We start from the raw sequence: 19,022 nt of genomic DNA on the forward strand, positions 1-19,022 counted from the left end.
GTTCTGCACACAGTAAGCACTTGATAAATACAAAGTGATTTATGGGTTACTGTTTTTGAAATCCAATAGAAGGTGAATTCATGTCCCGGAGCAGATCATCACTCCCTTCCTCACCTCTCCTTTGACAGCATCAGTGTTTCACATGTCAAAAGAAGGCACTCAAGAGGTTAGCATTGCAGGGGGAATCACTGCACTGCTATTACAAAGTGAAAGTGTATGGTCAGCTTTTCCATAATCTGTGTTGTCATTACACAGTTCAGTTAGAACATTATTGAAAAACTGAATGATTTTTTTCCCACGATTCTGACTGCCTTGGGTAGAATACGACTCACCAATCATGTCTACCCTGTGCTTAGTACAGTGCTTGACAAATGGAAAGCGCCTAGATGAGATCTTAAAAAAAAATTAGAGGTTTTGTAAGAAGAAACAGTTGCCCATACACATGTGCTGTTGCACAAGGAACAGATAACGCAACAAAAGATTCTTCAAGAGCCAAACTATTGGGTTAAGCTGAGGCCTGGGTGGCCATTTGCTTCTCATTGCCACGACTGACTCTGTCCAAGATGATTAGTCCTCTGAAGTGACTGCTATTAGAGAGTCGCCTTGGTCCTAGGTGAGGTGACTCGGAAAGCCAGGGAAAGTTTATTCCTTGAGGCGAGGTAAAAGTTGATCTTGAAAATATCTCAAAAATCCCACAGGGCTTCCTTCAAAGGTTGTATTTTTCACATTTTAGCCGTAGTCCATATTTTGTCATCCGTTCCCCAGACCAGTTGTGCAGGTTGAATTTTCGACGATTTTAATTTCGCTCATGTTCCTCCCTTTTGACAGAACTTGAAGGTCTCTTCACAGACAAACTTTCTGTCTCGGGCGTGGTGGTTCCCCATCTTTTACTTCTTCGAGAAAAATGTGCAAGGCTCAATTCCTTGCTGCTTCTCCTGGCCATTATCCTGGCCTCCTGGCTGCTTCAAATCCTCGTGCAAAAAATACTCCAGGGTTCAGAAAACAGGAGAGGACAATGAAAAATCCACTTGAATGGAGAATCGTGCAGGACAAATTCATCTGCTCTTTTACCAAAATATTTAATGCTGTTACCAAAGGTATAGTTTTGGGTTTTGTTTTTTGGGTTTTTTTTGTGCGGGGGGGGTTTGTTCTGAGGACTAGCTCATCTATGAAGAGTGGACTAACGTTTGTGTGAACAAGAAGTAAGATGGTTATAAATGAAGTATTGTTCCCTTGACCTGGTTTTTATTCATCTAAAAAAAAAGATCTATTTTCGTGCAACAGTGCACTTCGCCGAGAGACAAGCGCCAGAACTGTGATTCACCATGAGGCTGCAGATGTAAAAGAGGTGCCAGAGTTACCCATCACTCCTTGTGGTAGCCCCTCTCACACATTCCCCAGACTCCCCAGAATAAAATCTGTGTCAATTCTGGAGGGTTTTTTTTTTTCCAAGGGCAAGTGGATCTATTACTGTTTTAAAGACGCAACAGCTGGCTAGGAGGAGAAGTACAGTATGAAGAGAATGTCCATCGTGGGGCTTGGCTTCCTCCATCATACCCGCTAGAGAGGATGGGCATTGTAGTCACCGTGTTGTGAAATCTCCCTTGAGATTTCACGGTCTTCCTCCCTATTGGCGAGGAGTCCTATCCTAAGGCTCGGGAATACTCGCTGATACTGCCGCCCAATGAACTGTGTATGCTATTTTTTCCTTGTTTTTTTTAATGTGATCATTTTACGAAAGAAGGGGGAAAAAAAGTGATGGGCCGGTCAACAGCGATCCTCCTAGGTTAGAAATGTCAGTGTCACAGAGAGCCTAAAAGTGTGTGAACTTTTCATTTTTAAAAGCCAAGTTAATAAATGTCAAGGACGCAATTTGGAGAGTTTTGCATATTTATGTCCTGTACAGAGTTTTAGATAGTTCTAACGCTGTATCGTTTGAGCTAAGAATACTGATGTGGTGACCTGGAAGGAATGAGTCTACTGTTCCTACTCCAAGGTTTGTCAGAAATGTGGCTGGGTGTCATTGAGACTATAATTACTCTAAAAAAAATTTTAGCAAGAAATCTCATTTCTGGCTGGAAGTACTCTTTCTTTGTGAGTGATTGCTTAGTTTCCACCTTCTCTTGCCTATTGGCAAGGTAAAAATCAGACATACGCAAACTGGTAGTAGGACCCATATCCTGCAATAGTGCAACCTCAGCTTCAACCCAAGAGATTTATTCTCGTGCTGCACTGTACTAGTTTCTCACAAGTTAAGACTTGTGGGTCAAGCCATTTTATGGGAAGGGACCATTAGTTTGATGGGATGATTTGTTGTTTCCTAAGGCCTAACGAGATGGAAGGACAGATTAGTTGAGCAGAGTCCTCTGTATTGCATATCACTTCAGAGGAGGCCCTATCTGTAGGCAGGTAGCTATTTAATCTGTGTTCGTGTCCTTAACTACTTGAATACCATTTTTTAAGGCTTCACGTGTAACCTAGCAGATTATACCTCCTTTGAAAAGGACTTTAAAAGTCCTTAGTGGAGAATTTGATGACAGGAAATGTGGCTGTGAGCCTTCATTTAAGAAATCAAACATCCAAACTATGTAAAAACTGATGTCTCCATTGTTAACAGGTATCTTAAAGGGCCAGAAAAATCATCCTAGTTAATACTTAGAAAATGTGTGGTAAAGGCATAGGTGTTTATTACAGAGAAAAAAATCTTTCCTCTGAGCTTCTTTCTTTTCATCAGAACCAGCTAGCCTTTATAGATCCAATCATCTGAGTTTATCTTAGTAAAGCACAAATAGAATCTATATAGGGGGATTGCCTTTGGTGCTAAAACTCTACGTTTGACATTGAACTTTTTTTTTAGAACTAAAGAATTTATGACGGAAAATGGGCAGAAATGTTAGATGAAGAAAACCTTCAATCCCAAGTATTTGAAATAAGAATTGTTTTGGGTGGGTTGTGGAAAAAATACTCAAGTATCTGTGTCCAGTCAGAATTTCACAATCTTGATGCGAAGGGACCGTGGCCAGCTTTGAACAATTTTCCTTTCCTAGGACCTAAAATCTCTGCTGTCTGTAATAGTGGAAAATGACTACTTATTTGCCAGGCTTGTACATATGTTGCTGCTATCCAAACACTGTCCTTTGAATCTCTAATTCAGTGAAGACCTCTCCAATGGGCATCACGGGAGTATTACTTAATCTTTGGATATCCCACTGGGAGTAACAGAACTTCTACAGCACTGGTTAAGCTTTAAGACTAGGCCTTTTCAGCCCTTTTGAACAAATCAATACCAAAAACGTATCCTTTTCTTTGATTTAATCCAGTCGGTAGGAAAAAACAAATGTCACCAATGTCTTTTTTCAGGGACACGTTAAAAATGTGGGCACTTTTTTTTCGTAGTCACATTCCTCGCACTTGTGTAATCATTTCTGTAAATGAAAAGAAACTGAAGAATGCGGGTAACAAACCCTATTGAACTCCAATTGAGAATGGATGTGGGATACATGGGGGATGTTGTGAGGCTGCTGATTTTTGAATCTGGGAAAGGTTGTATTGGATTTTGGCCACTTGTCGTCCTGGAATGACAAACCTGGGCAAATGTTAAATAAATTTAAATTTTGCCCTTGGAGCATACTGTAGGTGGTTTATTTCCAAGTCTCACAACAGTTCTTCACCAATCCAGGAGAGCCATCGATCTGTCCCATTCTGCTTTTCTGACTGCTTTAGATTTGAGCAATAACTTTTATGTGAGTCGGTGACATCTTCCGAAACATTTTCCTACACCTCCCCAATTCACAGACCTTTCCCAAACCATGGAGCTTCATGGGAATTTCCAGAAACACCCCTAGAAATTTGAAAGAGACCTCCCGCTAGCGTTGAAATGGAGGGGAAGCCAGTTTCTACTCCAGTTTCACAAGCTACACGTGCCAAACTCCATTCACAGTCATCCTAGCTTGCGGTTTATTGGTTTCTCTGAAAATCAAAGTTTTGCTGTTTCGATAAAAGTGCACGAATCAGATCATCACTTTTGATCGCTGGTCTAATTCTGGAATATCAGTGCCCCCTTGTGGGGCTATTCTATTTAATCTTTTTAATTTCCTTTTCTTTTTAAGCAATTGGATTTAGATAGGGAAAACCACACAGCCTTTCTGGTGCTTTAAAGCAGAGTAGAGCCTTTTTCATTTTCAAACACTGCCTTTTCCTGGTTTTGGCCATAAGGGGAAGGACCATGGAAAATACATTATTCCTGAGGCCTTTAAGCTGGTCCCGGTTGACAGTGGACAGGGAAGCCGATCGGTCTAACTCCAGTGGACTGCAGTGTGCCTGAAGAAGATCATTTTCCACTCGCCAACACCGGTGTCCGAATCGCTTCCCTCTCTGACCATCCTCGGAGATCCCCAAACCAGCTGCCTCCTTTTGCCTTCTGTTTACTTTTGAATTCTCCTCCAACCCAAACCAGGTGTCATGAAATCGTTTTTGAGACGTGAAAATGTCTCCCAGCCTCTAATCTTGTCACTTGCAAGGTATTTTGAGCATCGTGTGCATTGCACAGCAGGACCGTTTGAAGGCTCACGCCAATCTTTCCACATTCCCCTGATTTTAGCTTTAAAGAAATGTTGGAATACCTTTGAAGGAGGCCGTCTACCCCACCCAGTCCAACACACAATTGCCACTTTGAAGGATTTTTTTATTTATTTATATGCATGTAAAAATAGGGGCCTGATACGTTATTCACGTCGTTTCATTGCCGTATCCTACCCTTAGGCTTAGATCCTAAGCGTGCTGCTGTTGGAAGGCAGTGAGACTGACAACGAAATAATGCTAAATTGAGTCCGAGATATCTCAGTAAAGCTCTATTACACCCAGAAATTCACCTTGACCTACTCTGCAGCTTATTCTAAGTCCCATTTGAATCGGTACTGTGGCTGGGTGGTTGTCTGCGTGATGCGTGAAAGGGAATAATAGTTCACCGTCGTGTGGGGTGACTTGAAGTCTTGAAAGTACGCAATCTTTTTTTAAAAAAATGAAGACGAACCCCTAGAACCATAAGCTGATCCCGTTGCCAAGTTGGAACACTTTAATTTACCTCCTATGCAATGAATGATGCTGCAGGAATCCACGGTTATGTTATGGTGTGCTCTCAAAAAAGCAATTTTATTATAATGGTTGAAAAGTAGCCAATTGTATTCTTTTGAAAATGTACTGTACTGTTTTGATGTGTTTAAGTGCCTTGTTGTATAGTACAATTTTAGGTCTTCTCTAGAGTTTGTTATTTTTCTTGACTTGAATATTTTTCATTATAAAAGAAATATCTATGCTGAATGCTATTGTATAACTTATAGTTTTATTAAATACACTTACCTTTTAATGAAATCCTAATATGTTTTAGAAGCTCCTCGTTTCATATATCCTCCAATACCTTGGCAATGGCTTACGATGTAGAATTGAGTCTCTGTGTATTTGCGGAAAGGGAAGGAGAAATAGTTGAGTATGGTTTAGAAATGAATTTGTACCTTTGCAGTTTTTTTTATACACATTTCAGAAGGTTAGGAGTGCTCACACACTTCTAAAATGCCAAACTTCTCCTTTTTTTAAGTGCCTCAATTTGAGCTTCGATTATCTTTATGTTCAGGAACCATAGAGGTGGTGTACACACAATGTGGTTCATTTCTTTGGTTTGTCTCATTTTTGTCTGTTGTTTTTTTTAATTGAGATATAAAGCTCTTTACAGTACTTGATATTTACTCAATAAACTACAATGAGGTATCAGATGTGTTTTTCCAAAATTGGTACTGCCTCTGGTCTGGGTTTCGTGGGTTAAAAGTTCTTGAAAGCTGCTGAAGTCTTTTCAGTTTCTCAAGTGCGGTTTTGTAATCAATTGCAAAAGATTTCTCCTAGTTTTGTTTTTTTTTCACGGAAAAAGTGCAATCAAAGGAAAGGAACCTGTTGTTCGGGCTCACAAATATTTTAGTGCTTGCAAAATTGAATTGCAAAATACGATTGATTGAACCCCATTATCCCGTTGTTTTGATTTATATAAACTATCTTACAGTTTCTGATTTTATGTGGGACTGAGATGATTAGGATTTAAAAGAAAATATGAAGTACTCTGAATTTAATTGCTCTTGAGGGGGTTCTCAAAACTTGGGTTCCAATAGAGCCACGGTGGATCTTGCAGGCTGATGGATCCAGTGATCTCGTTATCTACCCCAGCGCTTAGTACAGTGCTTGATGCATAGTAAGTGCTTAATAAATACTCCCATTTATCATTACGATGATGGTAGTTTTGTATTCCCAGAGGTTCAGCTTAATTGTATCATTTAGAAGATAAGTAGGGATTCTTCCTCAGGAAACTTTCAAGTTGTTAAATCTTTTCAAATTCTCCTATAACTAACTTAACCCCCTATTGGAAGTTTATTTTCCCTTTACTTTGTCATACTGATCAGTTTTTGTGAATGCTGCCCAAATAGGACATTAGAATGAAAAATAGCCTCCATTGGCTTCCCTGGCCTTTCTGCATCAGGCCGATAAACTTCCTTTAATCATGCTGCACAACCTAAACTGTTCCTATTGGCCACAAAGGGAAATAATTTCATTAAAAGCTCAGTTCTTACATTTGAAAGGACTAACTCTGGCAACCGTTTGCAAACATTGATTCCTGGTTTTTAGAAAAATGCCTTCCTGAGAAACATGACATCCAAGTGCTTCTTGGGAAAATCCAATCCTGGGAATTTTAGGGTGTGTTGGACTCTCCCCTCGGGCAACAGCTGACTGGTGGAGGCACTTCAGATAAATTGTCAATAAAGAACCATACATCATCAAAAAAGAGACTGGAGACTGACATGTAATGTCCAGTCACGGCTTCCCATCTCAGAGATGCTTTTACACATTTGAGTTTGAGAGACGGCGAGTCTCCGTCCATCGATGACTAATCTATAGTATCCCTAATCGTAACTGCGGTATTTAAGTTCTTACAATGTGCCAAGCATTTTACTAAGCATTGGGGTACGTAAAGGATCATCAGGTCCCACATGGGGCTCACAATCGAAGTAGGAGGTATTGAATCTCCATTTTACAGATGAGGGCACTGAGGCATGGAGAAGTCTTCTAGACCGTGAGCCCGTTGTTGGGTAGGGATTGTCTCTATCTGTTGCCGAATTATACTTTCCAAGCACTTAGTACAGTGCTCTGCACACAGTAAGCGCTCAATAAATACGATTGAGTGAATGAATGATCATACCATAGACAAATGGGATTAGAACCCAGGTCCTCTGACTCCCAGGCTTTCTCTTTCGACTAGGCTGTGCCATTTCTCTGTTTCAAGTATCGCAGTGTGTAGTAATGACCAGAAATGTTTTGGCAAGCTTAGAAAATCTATCATATACATAAATGGAGACTGTGTGTGCTGTGTGACCTTGGGCAAGTCGCTTAACTTTTCATTCATTCATTCAATCGGATTTATTGAGTGCTTACTTTGTGCAAAGCACCGTACTAATTGTTTGGGAGAGTAGGATACAACAATAAACAGATTCCTTGCCCACAGTGAGCTTGCTGTCTTGTTTCCTCAACTGTAAAATGGGATCCAGGACTTCCCCTACCTGGCTAACATGAACTGGGATGCTCAGTAATCCCTCCCCAAGAAGACTGGAAAAGCCCTGTTCTACAAGTTGTGTTCTGTAGGTCCAGCCCTCTACACAAAATAAATACCCTGCAGGGGAAAAGCAAACGTGATTTGGCTAATTGCTTTGGAATGCAGTTTAAAGGTGATGATCACAATTATGGTATTTGTTAAGCGCCTACTATTTGCCGGAAACCGGTCTAAGAGCTGGGGAGGATACAAGATAACCAGGGGCCTCATGGGGCCCACAAACTAAGTTGGAGCCAGTAGGATCTAAGCTTCATCTTCCAGATGAGGTAACTGAGGCACAGAGAAGTGAAGTGACCTACCCAAGGTCACACGGCAGCCCCGTGGCGGAGCCGGGATTAGACCCATGTTCTCTGGCTCCCAAACCAGTGCTCTATCGCTTAGGCCATGCTGCTTCTCATCCACATTCTGATTCCAGTGAAGAAGCAGTGTGGTCTAAAGATTAGAGCCCAGGCCTGGGAGTAAGAAGGACCTGGGTTCTAATCGCAGCTCTGCCACACGCCTGCTGTGTGATCATGGGCAAGTCACCTTGCTTCTCAGTGCCTGTTACCTCATCTGTAAAGTGGGGATTAAGACCGTGACCCCTATGTGTCCAACCTGATTGTCTTGTTTATACCCCAGTGCTTAGTATAGTGTCTGGCACATAATAACTGCTTAACAAAAAAAAAATCCAAAAAGGCAGGGTCTAAATCCTTCAATCCTTAGGGGTCCAGAGAGAGAAGCAGCATTGGTGTGTGAGAGAGGCAGCATGGCATAATGGATAGAGCACAGGCGTGAGAGTGAGAAGACCATGGCTGCTTTTCCCGGCTCTGCCACTTTCTTCTGTGTGTGACCTTGGGCTAGTTACTTCACTTCCCTGGGCCTCAGTTACCTCATCTGTAAACTGGGGATTAAGAGGGTGAGGGCAGCATCACACGCCAAGGTCCACAGGGTGCACAACTTTCTTAGTGCCTCATCAATCAATCAATCAATCATATTTATTGAGCGCTTACTATGTGCAGAGCACTGTACTAAGCACTTGGGAAGTACAAATTGGCAACATATAGAGACAGTCCCTACCCAACATTGGGCTCACAGTCTAAAAGTCAAATAAAGCTGTGAGTCAAAGCTCACAGTCAAACTCTTATGAGTTTGTCTCTCTGTTAATTTAAACCACCAAAATAAACACCTGCCCTGAGTGGGGCAAGGGGGTTTATTTGGAGGTGAGTAAACCGCAAACCCCAGCTCCAAGTGGGCTTCCTTTCTCTTCTCATCTCTAGTTGCTTAGCTGACACCTGGGGTGGGAGGCCCGGAGGAGGGGGTGTTAGAAGCTAGACACCCCCTCCCATTGCCAACATGCTGCTTTTATGTTCTTTTTTAGGGTATTTGGCAAGCACTTGCTATGTGTCAAGCACTGTTCTAAGCACTGGAGTAGGTACAAGTCCTACATGGGGCAGGCAGTCTAAGTAGGACGATTAAATATCCGCAGCTTTGAGTCCACTAGGAATGGCTTGAGACTCTGGAAATCGAAGAGGGTGAACTATCCAGGAAGACCTGTGGAAGTGCGTGACCACACAAGAGCTACTTAGAACAACCTGGGTTCTAATCCTGGCTCTGCCACATGTCTGCTGTGTGACCTTGGACAAGTCATATTTAATCATTCATTCATTCAATCATATTTATTGAGTGCTTATTGTGTGCAGACCACTGTACTAAGTGCTACTGGCAACAGATAGAAACAGTCCCTACCCAATAGCAGGCTCACAGTCTAGAAGGGGGAGACGGACAACAAAACAAGTAGACAGGTGTCAATACCATCAAAATAGAAAAATAGAAGTATAGCTATATGCACATTAATAAAATAAATGGAGTAATAAAAATGTACAAATATACACAAGTGCTGTGGGAAGGGCAGAGGGTGGGGGTGGTGGGGAGGGGAGGAGGAGCAGAGGAAAAGTTGGGGGCTCAGTGTGGGAAGGCCTCCTGGAGGAGGTGAGCTCTCAGTAGGGCTTTGAATGGAGGAAGAGAGCTAGTTTGGCGGATGTGTGGAGGGAGGGCATTCCAGGACCCGGGAAGGATGTGGGCCGGGGGTCGACGACGGGACAGGCGAGAATGAGGCACAGCGAGGAGGTTAGCGGCAGGGGAGAGGAGGGTGCGGACTGGGCTGGGATGAATCACCCTGCCTGATGTTCTTCTCTTTCTTGGCTAGATGCTTCTTTTTCTTATGAAGCGGTTTGGACTCCAGGATCATTTCTTCCAGTTCAAATGTGGGGTCACAGTTTAGTTGGCCTTTATTGGCAACGAAGCCTGGAATCAACCTCTTCTGAAACACAGCATCCCAGTTCATGTTAGCCAGGTAGGGGAAGTCCTGGACCCCATTTTACGGTTGAGGAAACTGAGGCACAGACAAGACAGCGAGCTCACTGTGGGCAGGGAATCTGTTTATTGTTGCATCCTACTCTCCCAAGCACTTAGTATGGTGCTTTGCACACAGTAAGCACTCCATGAGTCCGATTGAATGAAAGAAAAGTTAAGCGACTTGCCCAAGGTCATACAGCAAGCAACTGGCAGAGCTGGAATTTGAACCCGGGTCCTCTGATTTCCGGCCCGATCTCTTTCCGCGAGGTTGCATCGCTTCTCACCGTTCTGTTTCTAACAGTTCAACTGCCACGGTTCACCTGCTGAAAAGTGCGTACTTCTTGGTGCTCACTGACTCTGGGTTTCCCAGCCCACCTGGGTTCCCTTGATAATCTCAAATCCTCATCTCAACCCACAGAGTTCCTTTGAAGTTTTCAAGATTGGTTCTCCTAGACATTCATTCCATCGTACTTATTGAGTGCTTACTGTGTGCAGAACACTTTATTAAGCGCTTGGAAGGGTACAATCCAACAATAAACAGACCCAGAAATCACTGGTTCTGGCTCTGCTGAATCCAAACCTCTTCCCAAGCCAAGTAGGAAATGGTTTCCCACCTTCCTTTTGGTTTAGTGGATAGAGCTTGGGAGTCAGAAGGTCATGGGTTCTAATCCCTATTCTTCCACTTATCTGCTGTGTGACCTTGGGCAAGCCACTTCACTTCTCTGGCCCTGGGTTACCTCATCTGTAAAAGGGGAATTGAGACTGTGAGCCCCCCACGGAACAGGGATTGTGTCCAACTCGATTTGCTTGTAGCCACCCCAGCGCTTAGTACATAGTAAGTGCTTAACAAATACCATCATTATTATTTTGCCAATCATACAACCTTCTTTCCTTTAAATGGCAACTCTAATCTCACCCGTTCCAAGGTAATTTCCCTAATTAATGCCAACAATTGTCCATCCCATCCTTTTTTAACCCTGCCGGGATCTATATTGGTTTCCCTTTTTTCATATCACTGGCACTTTTCTATCTCTGTCTCTATTTTTCTGTCTCTATATGTTGCCAACTTGTACTTCCCAAGTGCTTAGTACAGTGCTCTGCACACAGTAAGCGCTCAATAAATACAATTGATTGATTCTATCTAATGGTGTTCTATGTTTGTCCTGTTTCCTCCATAGACTGTAAATTCTTTTGCTCTTTCTTTGTATAGTGCTTCTGCCCTGTGTCTGTCATTCTCCATATCATCTGGTTCAGTGTTCAACACAATGTAGATGCTTATTAGTACAGTGCTAAGCGTTCAGTGCGGTGCTTTGCACACAGTAAGCGCTCAATAAATACGATGGAATAAATACAATTGAATGAATTATTAAATCCTGTCGATGCTGATCCAGTTTGGGTTTTCACACTCTGTAAGGGATGTCAAGAATTTCAGAAGGTTCAGAACCAAAAAACGAGTTCCAGGAAGACTGTCATTCGCCTCTCATATCCTGTCTACTGCTAAAACCTGCAAAGTGTTTCCACAAAAGACATTTCACCGATCGAATCCTACCTCTTCACCCATAAGGTCACTGCTTTCGTTCCCCACTAGTTTAAATTCCTTGAGGGCAAGGAACATGTCTACCAACTGCAGTGTGTCTTAGAACACAGGCCTGGGAGTCTGACGATCCGGATTCAAATCCCTGCTCTGCCCCTTGCCTGCTGTGCGACTTGAGGCAAGTCCCTTAACTTTCCTGTGCCTGACTTTCCTCAGCTGCAAAATGGGGACGAAATACCCATTCTCCCTCCTACGTAGACTGTGAGCCCCTACAGAGACTTTGTCAGATCTGACGGCCCCGGGGCGTAGTACAGTGCTTGGCACATAGTGCTAAACAAAAAATAGCTGTAATTATTTTGTGACTTCCCAAGCACTTTTTACAGTGTTTTGCACACCGTAAATACCTTTGGTTGATTGATTGGTTCAAGAGCTTCTTCCTCCCTCCAGCCACTAAACCCCTTCAGTCCGTACTCCACATTCCCGCCGAGACCATCTTTCTGAAATGTCTCTCAGCACCCGGCCGCTGTTTCCAAATCTTCCAGTGTTGCCCATCTTCTTCCCTATCAGCCAAAGAGTCCTGTCCACCAGCTCTTGTCTCCTATCTAGCCGCTCTCCTTATTCCCTATTCTCCTGCTTGGGCTCATCCTTCTCCCAAAACTGCCGTTTTAGATGTACCATGTACTCCTCCTACCCACCTACAGCCCTTATTCTTGTTATTCTCTTCCCCTCCAGCCCTCCCCACCTTCAAGATGAGAGCTTTGAAATCCCACCCCCTCCAACGGACTTTCCCCCAACTAATTGTCAGTACTAGATTCTTAACCAACTTTCAGCCTCCTTTTCCACTTGAGCATTTATTAATATCCATCCCCGGCACGTGAGAAGGTGGTGTACATTTGCTATTTCGATGCCCTACTCCCCCATTAGAGTGTAAGTTCCTTGAAGGTGAGAAACAAGTCTTGTGCTTCTGTTCTAGCTCTCAAACAGTTAGTGCAGTTCACTGCACTCAAAAGGCATCCCATAGATAGGATTGTTTCTACAATCAACTGGGATTATTTTGACTTGAAGAAGCAAAGGCTGAAAGTGTTCCGTATTTTACAAATGAGAAATCTCTGATAGTCACCACCTAGAAAAAGATGACTTGCACTCAATCTTTCAATCAATCAGTAGTAATGGACCTTATGTATTTTGCTCCCTGACAATATACCACTGGCAATTTCATAACCGATCCCCTTTGGCCTCCAATATTTTGTACATTCTCTTGGAGCCTAGCAGACATGCAGCTGAGCGCTCGGAGATACTCTGTTCCACAACCACAGATCAAGCCTCGACGCCCAGGGACGACCTCGATAAATGATTGATTTATCAGATCTGAGGGCCTCACTCAATAATGGTGCCCAAATTGGAGGAGGGCACAGCAGACTCTGAGACGCATACAGGCCTTTAAGTCAGAAAGTCCGGGTTCGAATCCTGCCGCTTGTCTACCGTGTGATTCCGGGCAAGGCAGTTCTCCGGGCCTCAGTTACCTCATCTGTATAAAGGGGATTAAGGCCATGAGCCCCCCTTGGGACTTGGACTGTGTCCAAGCTGATTAGCTTCTATCTACCTCAGCGCTTAGTACAGTGTCTGACCCGAGTCGGCAGTTAAAAAAAAAAAAGCTTCTGAAAGAAGTCACAGGAATTATTCTGTCTGGCCATCAGCGAGGCACAATCTGGATGAGGGTAATCAACCAATCACTCAATCAGTGATATTCACTGAGGGCCTACTGTGTGCTAAGCACTGTACTAAGCACTTGGGAGAGTAGACTACAACAGAGTTCCTAGACACTCCCTGCCCACAATGAGTTTTCAGTTTAGAGGGGGAGACAAACATTAATATGAATAAATCATTTATGGATCCTTACATAAGTGCTGTGGGTCTCGGGGTAGCGTGGCATAATAATAATAATAATGATAGCATTTATTAAGCGCTTACTATGTGCAAAGCACTGTTCTAAGCACTGGGGAGGTTACAAGGTGATCAGGTTGTCCCACGGGGACGCTCACGGTCTTAATCCCCATTTTACAGATGATGTAACGGAGGCCCAGAGAAGTGAAGTGACTTGCCCAAAGTCACACAGCTGACAATTGGCGGAGCTGGGATTTGAACCCACGACCTCTGACTCCAAAGCCCGTGCTCTTTCCACTGAGCCACGCTGCTTCTCATAGTGTATAGAGCCCAGGCTTTGGAGTCAGAAATACCTGGGTTCTAATCCCGGCTCTGCCACTGGTCTGCCGTGTGACCTTGGGCAAGTCACTTCACTTCTCTGGGCCTCAGTTACCTCATCTTTAAAATGGGGATTAAAGCTGTGAGCCCCCCACCGTGGGACAGGGACTATCTCCAACTTGATTAGCTTGTATCTACCACAGAACTTAGTGCAGTGCATTTAGTAAGTGTTTTAACAAAATATCGGAGAAAAAAGAACTGCTGCTGAGAGAATGCACCAGAGCTATTGGCAGAACAAGGCCCTATCCGGATGAGGGTAAATCAGGATCTGCTGTTTAGAAAACAATTAATCAATCAATGGTATTTACTGAGTGCTTACTGTATGCAAAGCACTGTATTAAGCGCTTGGGAGAGTGCAATTTAAGGGTAAACTGATACATTCCCTGCCCACAGCTTACATTCTACAGAGGGAGACAGCCGTTAAAATGAAGAAATAATTTACAGATATGTACATAAGTGCTGTCCCCTCTCAGGGTCGCATCTGGAGAGTTTCCAGTCCTCTACCAGTCTCGGCTATGGGAGGGAGAGTCAAGCAGTGGCCTACCCATTCCATTCCTAGCTTGGCCAGTGGCTAACAAGTGGAAGGCAATCGGCTACAAGTCAAAACTCCCCTGGTCAAGGGCTGAGACTCGAATTTAATGCGCGGAGGGAGGCAATGGTAAACCACTTTGGGATTTTTACCAAGAAAAATCTGTGGATCCACTACCAGAACGATTGCAGATGGAGGTGGGGCGTTCTGGGAGAGATGTGTCCATGGCGTCGCTCTGGATCGGAGACGATTCGACGGGCATAAGACAATACGTAGGTTCTGTGGGGCTCGGGGTGGGGGAAATACCAAGTGCCCAAAGGCCACAGGTCCAAGCGCATAGATGATGCAGAAGGGAGAGGAAGGAGGAGAAGAGAGGGCTTAAAGGCTTCTTGGAGGAGATGTGACCTTAATAGGGCTTTGAAGCTGGGGAGAGTGGGGGTCTGACATATATGGAGGTTATGGGAGCGGGGCCGGGGGTTTCCAGGCCAGAGGGAGGACGTGGAAAAGGGGTTAACAGCGAGAAAGATGACACTGGAGCACAGTGAGTAGGCTGGCCCTAGAGGAGCAAAGTGTGCAGGCTGGACTGTAGTAAGCTCACACCCTGCCTCTGGCCTGGAGCACCCTCCCTCCCCAAATCCGACAATGACTCTCCCCCTCTTATTGAAGGCCCATCTCCTCCGAGAGGCCTTCCCTGACTGAGCCCTCCTTTCCTCTTCTCCCTCTCCCTTCTGAGTCGCCCTAACTTGCTCCTGTTCTTAATAATAATAATAATATTAATGATGGTATTTGTTAAGTGCTTAATATGTGCCAAGAACTGTTTTAAGCACTGGGGTAGATACAAGGTAAGCAGGCTGTCCCACGAGGCCTTCCCTGACTGATCCCTCCTTTCCTCTTCTCCCTCTCCCTTCTGAGTCACCCTGACTTGCTCCCGTTCTTAATAATAATAATAATGATGGTATTTGTTAAGCGCTTAATATGTGCCAAGAACTGTTCTAAGCGCTGGGGTAGATACAAGGTAAGCAGGTTGTCCCACGTGGGGCTCACAGTCTTCACCAACTTGTACTTCCCAAGTGCTCCAACTCGTACTTCCCAAGCGCTCCAACTTGTACTTCCCAAGCGCTTAGTACAGTGCTCTGCACACAGTAAGCGCTCAATAAATACGATTGATGATGATGATCCCCATTTTACAGGTGAAGTAACTGAGGCACAGAGAAGCTCAGTGACTTGTCCAAAGTCACTCAGCTGACAAGTGGCAGAGCCGGGACTAGAACCCACGACCTCTGACTCCCATGTCATCCCCCCTCCTAGCCCCGGAGGTCTTATGTCCATATTGGTCATTTATTTATTCATATTCATTTCTGTCTCCTCCTCTGGACTGTGAGCTCTCTGTGGGCAGGGAATGTGTCTGTTTATTATTGTATTGTACTCTCCCCAGCGCTTAGTACGGTAAGTGCTCATTAAGCAATGCTTGAGAAGCAGCGTGGCTCAGTGGAAAGAGCGGCATTGGAGTCAGAGGTCATGGGTTCAAATCCCGGCTCCGCCAATTGCCAGCTGTGTGACTTTGGGCAAGTCACTTAACTTCTCTGTGCCTCAGTTACCTCATCTGTAAAATGGGGATTAAGACTGTGAGCCCCCCATGGGACAACCTCATCACCTTATAACCTCCCCAGCGCTTAGAACAGTGCTTTGCACATAGAAAGTGCTTAATAAATGCCATTATTATTACTATTATTATAAATACAACTGAATTGAATGAATGAATGAACATATCTATTCTATTTATTTTATTTTGTTAGTATGTTCGGTTTTGTTCTCTGTCTCCCCCTTTTAGACTGTGAGCCCACTGTTGGGTAGAGACTGTCTCTATATGTTGCCAACTTGTACTTCCCAAGCACTTAGTACAGTGCTCTGCACACAGTAAGCACTCGATAAATACAATTGATTGATTGATTGATTGATTGAATGAACAGTAAAGGCCCGATAAATGCCACTGATCCGTTGGAAGGGACAGGAACAGAAGAGAGAGAGAGGCCTGAGGAGGAAAGAGGGGCAGTGAAATATGCACCTGACTCTCTCAATGACACTCTCTCTCCTTTCCATTCTTGCAAGCGACCACCATGGCCACTAGCTCCGTAGCCTTGGTTGCCAGAGGGCAGCTGCAAGGTGAAGCTGGCTGAGCGCTCAAAGGAAACCCAGAGAAAACCCACTCCTTCTCTCTTCCTGTCTCCTCCCTGCATCTTGCACCCTGGGTAGTTCACCCCCGCCTATAGGTACCCCCTCCTACATCACCAATCTTGTTCATTCATTCATTCACTCGTATTTATTGAGCGCTTACTGTGTGCAGAGCACTGTACTAAGCGCTTGGGAAGTGCAGGTTGGCAACATATAGAGACGGTCCCTACCCAACAGTGGCCTCAAAGTCTAGAAGGGGGAGACAGAGAACAAAACCAAACATACTAACAAAATAAAATAAGTAGAATAGATATGTACAAGTAAAATAAATAGAGTAATAAATATGTACATACATATATACAGGTACTGTGGGAAAGGGAAGGAGGTAAGATGAGGGGGGATGGAAAGGGGGACAGGGGGAGAGGACGGAAGGGGCTCAGTCTGGGAGCTTACTGTGTGCAGAGCACTGTACTAAGCGCTTGGGAAGTGCAGGTTGGCAACATATAGAGACGGTCCCTACCCAACAGTGGGGTCACAGTCTAGAAGGGGGAGACAGAGAACAAAACACATTAACAAAATAAAATAAATAGAATATGTACAAGTAAAATGAATAAATAGAGTAATAAATATGTGCAAACATATATACAGGTGCTGTGGGGAAGGGAAGGAGGTAAGGCGGGGAGGATGGAGGGGGCTCAGTCTGGGAAGGCCTCCTGGAGGAGGGGAGCTCTTAGTAGGGCCTTGAAGGGAGGAAGAGAGCTAGCTTGGCGGATGGGCAGAGGGAGGGCATTCCAGGCCCGGGGGATGACGTGGGCCGGGGGTCGACGGCGGGACAGGCGAGAACTCTCCCACGCACTTAGTAATAATAATAATGATGGCATTTATTAAGCGCTTACTATGTGCAAAGCACTGTTCTAAGCGCCGGGGAAGTTACAAGGTGATCAGGTGGTCCCACGGGGAGCTCACAGTCTTCATCCGTGTTTTACAGATGAGGGAACTGAGGCCCAGAGAAGTGAAGTGACTTGCCCAAAGTCACACAGCTGACAATTGGCTGGGGTTTGAACCCACGACCTCTGACTCCAAAGCCTGTGCTCTTTCCACTGAGCCATGCTGCTTCTCTACAGTGTCCTGCGCACAGTAAGCACTCATAAATACGATTGACAGACTGATCTCCTAGTACAGCCCAGCCATTCACTTCACTCCTCTAGCGCCAGATTGCTTACTGTGTCCCAGTCTCATCAGAGAAGCAGCATGGCATTATGGATAGAGCGTGGGTGCTTAGTACAGTGCTCTGCACACAGTAAGCGCTCAATAAATACGATTGATTGATTGATTGATTGATAAAAAGGTCGTGGGTTCTAATCCCGCCTCCCCCACTTGCCTGCTGTGTGACCTAGGACAAGTCACTTCACTTCTCTGGGCCTCAGTTCCCTGATCTGGAAAATGGGGGCTGAGGCTGTGAGCCCCACGTGAAGCAGAGAAGCAGCGTGGCTCAGTGGAAAGAGCCCAGGCTTGGGAGTCAGAGGTCATGGGTTCTAATTCCGCCTCCCCCACTTGCCTGCTGTGTGACCTGGGGCGAGTCACTTCACTTCTCTGGACCTCGGTGACCTCATCTGTAAAATGGGGATGGGGACTGTGAGCCCCATGTGGGACAGGGACTCTGTCCAACTCCATTTGCTTGTATCCACCCCAGCTCTTAGTACACTGCCATGGCACAGAGGAAGAGCTTAACAAATACCGCAATTATTATTATCAGTCGGTGTCGCCCACCCCTCCGCTGTGATTGGTCGTTGTCGCCCGGCCCCTCCTCTGTGATTGGTCGGTGTATCCCGGCCCTCCGCTGTGATTGGTCGGTGTCGGGAGCCGGCGGCGCCCTGGCCCCGCCCTCCCGCCGCGGTGGATAACAGTTCAGAGCTGGGGGGCGGTGCTCTCCCCGCCCTCTAACCTGATTGGTCGGTGTCGCCCACCCTTCCTCTGTGATTGGTCGGTGTCGGGAGTCGGCGGCGCGCTGGCCCCGCCCCCCGTCGTGTTGGCTAACAGTTCATTGGTGGGGGGCGGTGCTCTCCCCGCCCTCTGACGTGATTGGTCGGTGTCGCCCGCCCCTCCGCTGTGATTGATCGGTGTATCCCGGCCCTCCGCTGTGATTGGTCAGTGTCGGGAGCCGGCGGCGCGCTAGCCCCGCCCCCCGCCGTGTTGGATAACAGTTCGTTGTGGGGGGGCGGTGCTCTCCCCGCCCTCTAACGTGATTGGTCGGTGTCGGGAGCCGGCGTCGGCCTGGCCCCGCCCTCCCGCCGCGGTGGATAACAGTTCGGAGCTGGGGGGGCGGTGCTCTCCCCGCCCTCTAACGTGATTGGTCGGTGTCGCCCACCCTTCCTCTGTGATTGGTTAGTGTGGGGAGCCGGCGGCGAGCTGGCCCCGCCCCCCGCCGTGTTGGATAACAGTTCGTAGTGGGGGGCGGTGCTCTCCCCGCCCTCTGACGTGATTGGTCGTTGTATCCCGGCCCTCCGCTGTGATTGGCCGGTGTCGGGAGCCGGCGGCGCCCTGGC

General features: G+C 45.6%; 1 protein-coding gene and 1 non-coding gene across 2 annotated transcripts in view; both read left to right on the forward strand.

Moving 5' to 3' along the window:
- SGMS2 (sphingomyelin synthase 2) overlaps nt 1–5,766 on the forward strand; it is a 99,775-nt gene extending 94,009 nt beyond the window's left edge. Inside the window, exon 8 of the mRNA XM_038755088.1 lies at nt 829–5,766. Coding sequence (XP_038611016.1) covers nt 829–1,032 — 204 coding nt within the window. The 3' untranslated portion in view covers nt 1,033–5,766. The remainder of the gene's footprint in view (nt 1–828) is intronic.
- An 8,472-nt stretch (nt 5,767–14,238) lies between these two features.
- Nucleotides 14,239–14,376, forward strand: LOC119935930. Its single transcript, XR_005453528.1, has one exon. It is a non-coding gene; the product is annotated as a small nucleolar RNA SNORA7 (small nucleolar RNA).
- Nucleotides 14,377–19,022: the final 4,646 nt, after the last annotated feature.

This window comes from Tachyglossus aculeatus, chromosome 12 (assembly GCF_015852505.1).
Source record: "Tachyglossus aculeatus isolate mTacAcu1 chromosome 12, mTacAcu1.pri, whole genome shotgun sequence".
Lineage (NCBI taxonomy): Eukaryota > Metazoa > Chordata > Mammalia > Monotremata > Tachyglossidae > Tachyglossus > Tachyglossus aculeatus.